The sequence below is a fragment of the Danio aesculapii genome, chromosome 25, assembly GCF_903798145.1.
Source record: "Danio aesculapii chromosome 25, fDanAes4.1, whole genome shotgun sequence".
Classification (NCBI taxonomy): Eukaryota; Metazoa; Chordata; class Actinopteri; order Cypriniformes; family Danionidae; genus Danio; species Danio aesculapii.
This window is the reverse complement of record NC_079459.1, coordinates 828525-841164: the sequence shown is the minus strand read 5'-3', so window position 1 is coordinate 841164 and position 12640 is coordinate 828525. Positions and strand designations below refer to the sequence as shown.

Sequence of the window (12640 nt, the reverse complement as noted above, 5' to 3'; positions counted from 1 at the left end):
GTAAAGTGTACACAGTGGCGAACGTGTGCATGTTTGCTGTGCTTTAGCAGTTACTCGTGTTATTAACACGTTGATTCGTCTGCTGCGTGTCTTAATATTATTAATAACTTGATTAGGGTTTTACTGGAAAACATGCAATTATTATGCGAGTAAAACAATACTGCGTGGTATTTGTAGACTTTAACATGGTTTAAATAAGTGGAATCATATTGATAAAAAGGGCTAGCACTAATAATATAGTCGTTTAAACACAGTGTTATGTTTGTATTAATGCTGTCTTTTCATTAAATGCGCTTTTGATCATGTTTATCAGGAGGAGTGTTCATTCAGATCATACATGAGCATAGCAGAGTAAACCCGCACGTCAAGCTTTACCTGTCTCAAATGTCCAGAAGCAGGCGCGCGCGTCCGCAAAGGGTTAAAGCGCGTGTCACTTCTGACAGTTCGGAAAACTTTTGTTTCTGCTCTCGTATGTAAATGCAGACCCGGATTGAGCGAGCCGATTGGCTACGAGTCCGAGTCAATTTCGTATTTCAAACCTGACGTCAGGGCGCCTATAAAACTCAGCATTGCTTTTATACTCGTATGCTCGGTGATCCTTTAAAAAGTCTAGAACAAGCCCGGAGTACTTTTTTTTTCTCTCTCTTCTTGTTCCCCTCCCAGCCGAGCGTCCGATTGCCAATCACGCGCACACACACACAGGCGCGCACACGCACGCACACACACATGTTACGGTCTTGATTTCAACGAAAGTATTGAGAAAGAGAAAAAAAAGGAGAGAGAAAAGCGCCATGCGGTGTTAAACGGCCGGACTCGCACGCACGCGTCCACACTCGCGCACAAAGACAGAGGAACCGGAGACGCACGCGCTCCTGCGTCCGCGCGCGAGACCGGCGTCACTTTGACAAATAAATCGGCGGCCGCTCGCGAAGCCTTTTCTCCGCTTTTGAAGAATTAAATAAAGAAATCACGCTGGCTCACGCTGTCCCGAACCCGACCACTCTGACAGCTGCTCTTCACCCCCTTTGGAGGACTGTCAACAGCAAAAGGATGGCATCAGAACTGGCAATGAGCAGCTCCGACCTGCCCACCAGTCCCCTGGCCATGGAATATGTTAATGACTTCGATCTGATGAAGTTTGAAGTGAAAAAGGAGCCGGTGGAGCCCGATCGCAGCATCAGCCAGTGCAGCCGCCTGATCGCCGGGGGATCCCTGTCTTCCACCCCGATGAGCACGCCTTGCAGCTCGGTTCCCCCTTCCCCAAGCTTCTCGGCGCCCAGCCCGGGCTCCGGGAGCGAGCAGAAGGCGCACCTGGAGGATTTTTACTGGATGACCGGCTACCAACAGCAGCTCAACCCGGAGGCTTTGGGCTTCAGCCCCGAGGACGCGGTGGAGGCGCTGATCAGCAGCAGTCACCAGCTCCAGAGCTTCGACGGCTATGCGCGCGGGCAGCAGTTCGGCGGCGCGGCGGGCGCGGGAGGCGCGATGGCCGGCGAGGAGATGGGCTCGGCCGCCGCGGTGGTGTCCGCGGTGATCGCCGCCGCCGCCGCGCAGAACGGAGCGCCGCATCACCACCACCATCACCACCACCACCACCCTGGCGGGCACCACCACCACCACGCGGCGCCCGGCGCGCAGTCCAACGGCGCGTCAGCCGGACACCCGGGACACATGCACCTGGACGACCGCTTCTCGGACGAGCAGCTGGTGACCATGTCGGTGCGCGAGCTCAACCGCCAGCTGCGCGGCGTCAGCAAGGAGGAGGTGATCCGGCTCAAGCAGAAGAGGAGAACCCTGAAAAACCGAGGCTACGCGCAGTCGTGCCGCTACAAGCGCGTGCAGCAGAGGCACGTGCTGGAGGGCGAGAAGACCCAGCTGATGCAGCAGGTGGACCACCTCAAGCAGGAGATCTCCAGACTGGTGCGCGAGCGCGACGCGTACAAGGAGAAATACGAGAAGCTGATCAGCAGCGGCTTCCGAGAAAACGGCTCCAGCAGCGACAACAACCCGTCGTCCCCGGAGTTTTTCATGTGAGTTTCTGCTCGCCACTTCTTGAACGAGTTCGGCAGGCGCGCGCGCGTGTGTTGTCTCGCGCGGAGTAACGGGCGCGCACTTGCTGTCTGTTCTTAATTTAATTTAAAACTTGTTTTTGTTTTTTTTGTTGGCAGATTTTAGACTTTTCACACAGTTTTGCTGTACATTTCATGCTTATAGAGTTTAGAGACTTTATGGACATTTCCATTGCAGCTTTTCGTTTGCTTTCATTTCTTCTCCTCCAGTGTCTTGCGTAACTTTAAGTTGACTTTATTTTGTTGTTGTCGTCGTTGTTATTAACTTGCTGGTTTGGCGAGTGCCCTGAACGAACGCGCTCATGAGCGACACTGACTTTATTCACGTTGATTTCGCATCATGTTGTGTTGTTGTTGTTGATAAAGCTGTTGTTGTGTTGTTGTTGTTGTTGTGATGAACTCATTATACTGTATTTATTTGTGCGTCAGACGCGGCTCCACATGCTGGTCATGTTGGCTCTTTTCTTTCTTTTACCTGAACATTCATCTCATTGTCTGCTCTCGTGCACTTTTTTGGGACTCAAAAAAGTCTTTTCATCCATCATGCGACGAACTCTCCTGTCTCTGTGTGATTATAGAGACATTACATCACGACTGTAACTTATTTCAGTGTGAAACTGTCAGGAAACACACTCAATTTGACGAATATGTCACTCCACATATTGCTGGACCCAATTTAAAGTGTTCAATGTTGATAATTATTCTCATTAAAGAGAAGAATATTCTATCAATGAAGATTGAAGAGTTTTCTTGGCGAAACGCTGCGCTTATTTTATAGGATTTGCCTGACTGTAAATCTAATTATTACACTATAGAATACTCCAATATTTAATTTGCATCAGGTGGGAAATAAAACCTGTCGTAAACTTAATAATCCCAACATGTTTAACACGTATTAATGAACGCTTTAATATTTGACATCGATTAATTGACTGTTCAAGCATCTCGTTTAATTCACTAAATGCTATACATGTTAAATCAAACGCACGTGTGTTATTTATATAAGAATGCGCACTCTGGATTTATTTCCACATATCCTGATTAGGAAATAAAGCAGATTTTGATTATCAATCTGTCTTAGTTTTGCGGAAAGTTCATCATTTGACTTGTTGCCGCGTGACACATCGCTCCTGTTTCATTAAGATTTATATTATCCCATTAATGCCATCTACTATAATTGTAATTTAATTAAATTAACATCTTGAAAATACAATTATTTTAATCAGTAACATCCCGTCATAACAACACACACATCATCATATTTGATAAAGATATTAAACGCGCTTGCTCTGTTTTCACGCGCCTTTAGGTTTAACATCTGAATATATTCAATAATGACACAGATTCGATCAATTAAAATAACTCATTTACAAAACTAAATCGACTAACTAAATACTATATTTAAGAGCAAACAAACATTATTTTCTCTTTCGCGTTTTGAACATATTTCCGCAAAATGAATCTCGTTTAATCTTCAGGTTCGGGTTTGAGTTAATCATTCATTTAGGCAGAGAATCGCCTTTAAATCGCTTATAGGTGCATGTCAAAGCCGAATATTCTCTTCCATTAGATTATCATAACTCACAGATCATATAAACCGCTGACTATAAATAATCCTCTTTTATACCTTTTACACTCGACTATAGTCCTACATCAGATTACTAAAGATATGGTTCTAGAAAGCTGAATACTGTTAATATCAGTCGTTTTAGAAATGTGTGTGGTTTTAACATTATCAGCAGCTTTCCAAATCTGAATAATATCAGTAGTTTTAAAATTATTATTAGTATTTTATTAATGTAAGTAGTTTTAGAAATATGAAAACCGTTAATATCAGTCGTTTTAGAAATGTTATGAATATTTTTAAAGATATCAGTAGTTTTAGAAATCTGAATAGCTTTTAATACCAATAGTTTAAAAAGGTTTTAATAATGGCAGTAGTTTCCAGTGAATGCCAGTAAATAATTTTAATAATATCAATAGTTTTAGAAATATGAGTATTTTTAATAATGGTAGTTTTAGAAATGTGAATATATATTTTTAATAATATCAGTAGTTTTCAAAAATCTGAATACCTATAATATAAATAATTCTAGAAATATTATGAGCAGTTTTATTAATGTCAGTAGTTTTAGAAATATGAATACTGTTAATATCAGTCGTTTTAAAAATCTCAGTAGTTTTAGTATCAGTAGTTTAAGAAATATGAATAGCTTTCATGTCAGTGGTGTTAGAAATATTATGAGTGGTTTTAATGTTGCACGTGGTTTTTGAAATCTGAATAATTTTAATAATATCAGTAGCTTGGGAAATCTGAATATGTTTAATATTAATAGTTGTAGATGTATAGACATTTTTAATATCAATAGTTTTGGAAATCTGAGTAGTTTTAATATCAGTAGTTTTAGAAATATAAATAGCTTTAATAATATCATTAGTTTTGGAAATCTGAGTAGTTTTAATATCAATAGTTTTGGAAATGTCAGTATTTTTAATATCAGTAGGTTTAGAAAGATGAATAGTTTAAATAATATCACTAGTTTTGGAAATCTAAATACTTTTAATATCAGTAGTTTTAGAAATACAAATAGTTTAATATCAGTAGTTGTAGACATATAGATAGTTTTAATATCAATAGTTTTGGAAACCTGAATAGTTTTAATATCAGTAGTTTTAGAAATATAAATAGCTTTAATAATATCAGTAGTTTTGGAAATATGAATAGTTTTAATAATATCGTTGTAGAAATCTGAGTTGTTTTAATATCTATAATATAATAAATCAGAATAGTTTTAAGAATATCAGTAGTTTTAGAAATATGAATAGCTGTAATAATATTAGTAGTTTAATAAATCTGAATAGTTTAAATAATATCAGTAGTTTTGGAAATAAAGATTTATTGACTTACACTTCATCAAACCAAACCAATCTGATGTTTTAAGAGCCATACGTTTATGATTTTACACTGATTGCACATCATAACCTCACACTTACAGTCACCTCCGCCGTTCTCTATGCAGATTTTAGATTAGACGTTTCTCAAATCGTCCCGTTTATTCTCCATCTTCTTAGTTCTTTAATCGTCGCCAATAAATAATTATCAGAGTGTCTTAAGCTTCCTCTCACTGTCACAGCAAACAGGATGTGGCTTCACAGCTGGAAACAAAGTATGTGTGTGTGTGTGTGTGTGTGTGTGTGTGTGTGGCATTTGTTGAAAACATCAGCGCTAAAATGCTTTGAATATCAAACGAATGGCGCAGAAACTCCAGCATTACCAGAGCAGCTTTCTGCAGCGGTAAACGGCTGAATTATCACTCCGACTTCTGTAATTGATGGCTTTTCTGTTTGATGAGGTCAAAACACAAACTGCTTAATGACATCAGTGTCAGGAGTGGAGAAACACACACACACACACACACACACACACACACACACACAGACACACACACATCTGAACTCACTGCTTTTACTCCAGTCACGATTCACTCATATATATATGAATAAAACTCGTTTTATAGCTCGTATGAAGCAGATATCGCTCTTTAAAGTAATAATTGCAGGAGATCATTTTTAAAAAGTGTAGTTCCAGCTTTTTATATTATATTTATTTTATTTTAGCTGAACTAGCTGCTTTTATTGCAGTCAATTTTAACTATATTCATGCGTTTTTAATGAATAAAATCCAGTTTTATACGTTAAATCAAGTACAAATTGCTCTTTAAAGTAATATTTGCATGTATGGTACTATTTTTTTTAGCAGTGCATTTAATTTAATTTAATTAAATTTAATTGAATTTTTATTTAATTTTTATTTAATTTAATTTGATTGTTTATTATTATAATTTTGATAATTATTTAAATATTTTTATATTTTTAATTTTGATTATATTATTGATAATAAATTATTATTATTTTAATATATTTTGGCTTTTTCTGGCCTAAAAATACACTTGGTTTCTACTTTACCAAGCTAAAGTAAAGCTAAATATAAAAATACATGCAATATTTCAGTACACTCAATAAAATAAGTCTTATAACTCAACACTGGGTCAAATTATCGACAGCAGATGGGTTACAAACACAAAATTCAAATGTAATAATAAAAAAATCAGCATTGAGTTTGACCTTACATTGAATTAGTCCATATTTGACCCAACGTTGAGTAAATACAACCCAGTATCTTTATAAAGTGTACGCCGAGGGTTGCAAACTGTAAATGTGGCGGTGTTTTTATAAATCTGTAAGACTTTAAGACTCATATTTGTCTTGTTTTTTCTGTAAGGTGAATCGGAAATCAATATCAAGCACAATTAATGCAGTTTCTGATCAAAGTCCGCATTACGACACACACACACACACACACACACACACACACACACACACACACACACACACACACACACACTTCATTTCAGCTTGTGAATGAAGTCAGTGGATTTCATTACACACTGCATGCATATTTTCACACCTCTGCTCCATAACCAACATGCATCTCGCTCAAATCAACACACACACACACACACACACACACACACACACTTACACGCACACAGGATTCCACTTAATTCAATCAGCTGCAGGGTATTGACACCATATGTGCCCTAATCATTGGTTGCGGGCGATCCTGATTAGGTTATTACAGATAATATAGTTGTCTTCTGTCACAGTATCGCTCTCTCTCTCTCATCCGAGGTCAACAATAGGAAATCACAGTTCAACTCATGCATATTGACATTTCCATCATTTACATACAAGCTAATATCTTTAATCATATCAGACGCGCTGGGCTGAGGTGCTCGCCAGTCGATGTTCAGCTCCAAAGGCATTCATTTATTTACGTATATATATTTTTGAGCGTGGATTAAAAGCGAGGGCTGTAATTGGAAGGTGTTGTAAAGAAATACAGCAATGCTGAGCTAAAAAATACCAACAATGCATGCTGGGAAATAAGACTATGATGGGATAACATTGCTGAAGCTTTCATCACGGTATACAGTATTATCGTGATGTTGATTTGAGCTGCATAACATGTTACTTTAACACACTGTACAAAATTAAATGAACAATTAATCATGCACAGCACATGTTTTTAGTTCAGTATGACTTAGTAAACCAAGTTAATCATGTTCTAACTTAATTTTGTAAGTTATGCAAGCAGTTTAACATAATACAAGTTCAGTTGACTCATAAGATTAGTTTGATTCAGCTTCATAATTTCAGGCAACCAGGATTTTTTATATAGCAGCAATAATGGCAAGCAGAGTGTATTGCTGTATCATGATCACAGTAAATTAATCCTCATCTAATTACAGTGCACAAGGATTAAACAGTATAATAGGTGACACCAATAGTGAGTGTCGATAGTAAATATTAGTCAATAGATTAATATCGACAGTGATAAAGGGAAGATTTATGTTAATATTAGTTAAAAAAAACATAATTGTATAGCTGTTAACTCAATTTATTAATACTGACTACTATCTTAGCGTGTTACTAGGTATTAACTAAGAAACGAACATGAGCTAAGATTAATAAAAGCTTTTATTACGAGTTTAGTTATATTATTGAAGTCTTAAATAAAAATAGATATTAAATAAATGAATTGTCCAACACTTGTGTACCTTTTATATGAGAACAATTGTGTATCTTCATTTTAATTGTACCATGAAAGGTACAGAACAGTCTTGTAAGAGGTCTTTAATAACTATATAAGGTACAACTTTTACAAAGGTACTAATCTGTTCCTTAAGGAAGATTATTTCTATTTTTCTGAGAGTGTATAAAGAAAAATAAAAAAATTTATGCTTTATTTTTCTGAGCCATTCACATTCGTGTCAATAATTCAGACAAATGCATGCTAAATAAGATTATGATGGTATCACGTTGCTGTAGCTTTTATCACGGTATTATCGTGATGTTGACTTGAGCTGCGTAAACGTTACTTTAACAGCTATAATAGCAAGACTGGTGTATTGCTTTATCATGTTCACAGTAAATTAATGTTCAGCATAATTAAATTAGACAGTGATTAAACAGTATAACAGGTGACACTAATAGTGAGTCTCGTTAGTGAATAATATTATAAACAATGAGAGAAGAAGAGCAGATTTATGTTAATATTAGTTTAAAAAACATCATTGTGTTAGTTAATAACTGGACTTATTAACAACCACTGCTATGTTAACGTGTTATTAGGCATTAACTAAGAAATGAACATGAGCTAAGATTAATAAAAGCTTTTATTATGAGTTTAGCTAAATTATTGGAGTCTTATCTAAAAATAAATAATTAATAATAATAATAATAAATAAAAACACCATTGTATTAGTTAATAACTCGACTTATTAATAACGACTGCTATTTTATTATGTTAGTAGGCATTGAACATGAGGTAAGATTAATAAAAGCTTTTATTATGAGTTAAGTTATAATATTGGAGTCTTATTTGTTTACAGCAGGGGTGCCCAAATCTTTTCTTATGAAGGGCCAAAAAGCAAACTAAATTAAGGCACATGGGCCAAAGGTAAATATAGTTGCCTTCCTAATTTATTTAATAATATTTAAAAATAGCTAGACAACATTGCTTTGTATTAACCAATACAGTATCATTTTTTATGTTTTATAATGAACTTATTACAGTAAAAACAGTCCCATTGATAACAGAATGGAGTTACACTAGTCAAGCTGCACCTTAGTTTGCTCACAGATGTCTTCTGCATTGTCCTCTACCTATGCAAAGTAACAGTATTTAAATTTTTTTTTAAAGATTTATTTTTTGGCTATTTTGCCTTTATTAGATAGGACAGTATTTTTTAGGACAGGAAGCGAAGTTGGAGAGAGAGAGAGGGGGGTAGGGTAGGGAAATGTCCTCGAGCCGGGATTCGAACTTGTGACGCCCTGACGTGCTACTGCACCATATGTCGACGCGCTAACCACTAGGCTATTGCGCCGACAGTATTGACATTTTTACATGATATTTATTTACATATTTACAATTAACAGTTAAATGAAACTATTTCAGTTGGCTTTTTATGTAGCTCAGCAATAAAACAAACAAAAAACAAAGGTTATTTTAAATTAGAAATGATAAAATCATAATATAAACTCATAATAAAGCTTTTATTAATCTTAACTCATGTTCATTTCTCAGTTAATGCCTAAAAACATGTTAAATAATAGTTGTTTTCAATAAGTTGAGTTATTAGCTAATACAGTTATGTTTTTTAAGCTAATATTAACATAAATCTGCCCTTTTTCATCACTGTCGATATTAATCTATTGACTAATATTCACTAACGAGACTTATTATTGGTGTTCTCTATTATACTGTTTAATTTAATTATGCATGTATGATAAAGTTATCTCTGTTCAAATCATTCTCCTCAACCCTGCCCATCATTCTTACACTCTTCTCAGATGAATTGGTGGGCCAAATCAAAGGTTACAGTGGGCCAACTTTGGCCCGCCGGTCCTTAGTTTGGGCATCTCTGGCTTACATTGTTGACACACAGCAGCTCTATAAATAGAGAGTTTCAGTCAATACTTCAGCGTGCAGTAGACCAGATTAACATGTGAAATATATTTATGTTTTTAAATATTAAACTAATTAGCGAATTAATTATGCAAGGATTTGTTACTGATATGAATGCGACCGCAAATGCAGTCTGAATATTCTTAAAATCAACTCTAAACGTTTGACTAATACATAATTATTCACAGTATTTTGAAGAGCCCATGATATCAATATCATGCATGTTCATTAGGACCAGATATTGCATTATTGAATATCACATTATTGAATATTGTTATTGCAATTAAAGTTTGTTTTTTCTGAGCCATTTACTATAATGTCAATGATTCAGACAAATGCATGCTGGGAAATGTTTAAAACATGTTTATAATAGTTAAAGCATTACAACTTCTGCTTTATGTTTTCTGAACTATTCACGCTAATGTCAATAATTCAGACAAATGCATGCTGGGAAATGTAAAAAAGTAGCATAAATATTGCAATTACATTCGTTTTTTATTGTTTTTGCTTTATTTTTTGAACCATTCACTCTGGTGTCAATCATTTAGACAAATGCATGCTGGGAAATGTACAAGGAAAAGAACAATTATTGGAATATATATATTTTTTATATATATTTTTTGCTTTATTTTTTCTGAAACATTCACACTAGAGTCAATAATATTTAGGCGACTGCATGCTGGCAAATGTTAAAAAGCATTCTTTTACTGAACCATTCACATTAGTGTCAATCATTCAGAGACATGCATGCTGAGAAATGTCAATAATATATATATATATATATATATATATATATATATATATATATATATATATATATATATATATATATATATATATATATATATATATATAAATATATATAAATATATATAAATATCTTTTTTTTACTTTATTTTTACAGAACAATTCACACTAGAGTCAATAATTCAGACAAGTGCATGCTGGGAAATGGTTTTAAAATGTAGAATAGTTATTGCAATAAAATGTTTGCTTTATTTTTCTAAACAATTCCCACTGGTGTCAATCATTCAGACAAATGCATGCTGGGAAATGTTTAAAAGCTTGAACTTTTATTGCAAATAAATGAGTACTTTGTTTTTCGGAAACATTCACTTTAGTGTTAGTAATGTAGACTAACGTATGCTGGAAAATGTCAAAGAAATCACATAATTATTGCAAAAAAAACTTTTTTCTTTATTTTTCTGAACTATTCACGCTGATATCAATAATTAATTCAGTTCAATTCATCTTTCTTTTCTATAGGGCTTTTACAGTGTAGATCATCAAGGTAGCTTAACATAGAAGTTCTAGTAAATTCAGTTCAGTTCAGTGTGGTTTAATTTTCACTGCTGAAAGTCCAAACACTGAAGAGCAAATCCATCCTAAACCAAGCAAGCCAGTGGCGTCAGAGTAACAAACTTCACCAATTGACCAAAGTGAAGGGAAAAAAAACCTTGAGAGAAGCCAGGCTCTGTTGGGCACGACCATTTCTCCTCAAACGTCTTGTTCAGAGCTGCAGTCTAGGTGCCGGAGGAATTTAGACAAGTGCATGCTGGTAAATGTATGAAAACTGTTAATGCAATAAAATGTTTGCTTTATTTTTCCAAACCATTCCCCACTAATGTCAATAATTCAGATAAATGCATGCTGGGAAATGCTTAGAATAGATATTTCATTACAATGCTTGCTTTCTGTTCTCTGAAGTATTCACACTAGTGTCAATATTTCAGACCAGTGCATGCTGGGAAATGTGTCCAAATATTTTTAGAATAGTTATTGCAATAAAATGTTTGCTTTATTATTTTACCGAACCATTCCCACTAGTGTCAATAAGTCAGACAAGTGCATGCTGGGAAATGTTTCAAATAGTTATTGCAATAAAATGTTTTCTTTATTTTCACAAACAATTTACACTGATCTCAACGATTCAGAGAAATGCATGCTGGGAAAATGTTTTTAAAAATGTGGAACAGCTATTGCAGTTAAACTTTTATTGATTTTTTTTCTGAACAATTCACACCAGAGTCAATAATTCAGACAAATGCATGCTGGGAAATGCAGAAAGAAAATCAGATGATTATTGCAACACATTTTTCTTTTGTTTTGCTTTTTAGCACCAACTCAAATGCATGAATATCGTATAAAAACAGCATCACAGTTGTTGAATTTTATCTTTAATTTATTGTAATTTGTCATTTGTCTAATTATTTTAGACAATTATTCCATACTTTATTCCATACTTTAATCTCAATATAAATAATTTCTGCTGCTAATTATTAGTTTTCTGCCTCAAAATTGCTATGAAAAATGATATTTTGCATTTAAATTCAAAAAAGTAACTCACAGACATTGATATTTCAGTGATTTGCATGTAAAGTTGACTAAAACCATCAAATAAAATCATCACAGCAACTTAAACTACAATAAATGTTAAAAAAGTCAATATCTTTAGTCTTTTTGTGCGTGCTTTCAGCTAAATACTTCACATTTTCATTCTTTAACTTGGAATTTCAATAAATTAATTAAAATAAGTGGACAAAAGTGCAGTATAAAGACACATATTTAATGCATTTTTCTTTTGTTTTGCTTTTATTTGTACTGAAACGTCAGCACTTATGTCAATAATTCAGACAAATGCATGAATATCGTATAAAACAGCATTACAGTCGTTGAATTTGATGTTTAATTTATTAGAATTAGTAATTTCTTAAATTATTTGTGAAATTTGATCTCAATATAAATAATTTCTGCAGCTAATTGTTTGTTTTTTGCCTCAAAATTGCTATGAAAACTGGTATATTGTATTTAGGGTCAAAAAAAGTAACTCACAGATATTGACATTTCAATGATTTGCATATAAAGTTGACTAAAACCATCAAATAACATCATTAGAGCAACTTAAACTACAATAAATGTTAAAAAAGTAAATGCCTTTAGTCTTTTTTTGTCAAAAACCATCTAATAACATCATTATGGCTACTTTAATTATAATATATGTTGAAAAGGTAAATTATTTTGTCCTTTTGTGCGTGCTTTC

The 12640-nt window shown here is 34.6% G+C and overlaps 1 protein-coding gene across 1 annotated transcript in view; it reads left to right on the top strand.

The window, feature by feature from the left end:
* Positions 1 to 599: 599 nt before the first annotated feature.
* The window catches only part of mafb (MAF bZIP transcription factor b), a 129996-nt gene continuing 117955 nt past the window's right edge, over positions 600 to 12640 (top strand). Inside the window, exon 1 of the mRNA XM_056451578.1 lies at positions 600 to 2030. Coding sequence (XP_056307553.1) covers positions 1051 to 2030 — 980 coding nt within the window. The 5' untranslated portion in view covers positions 600 to 1050. The remainder of the gene's footprint in view (positions 2031 to 12640) is intronic.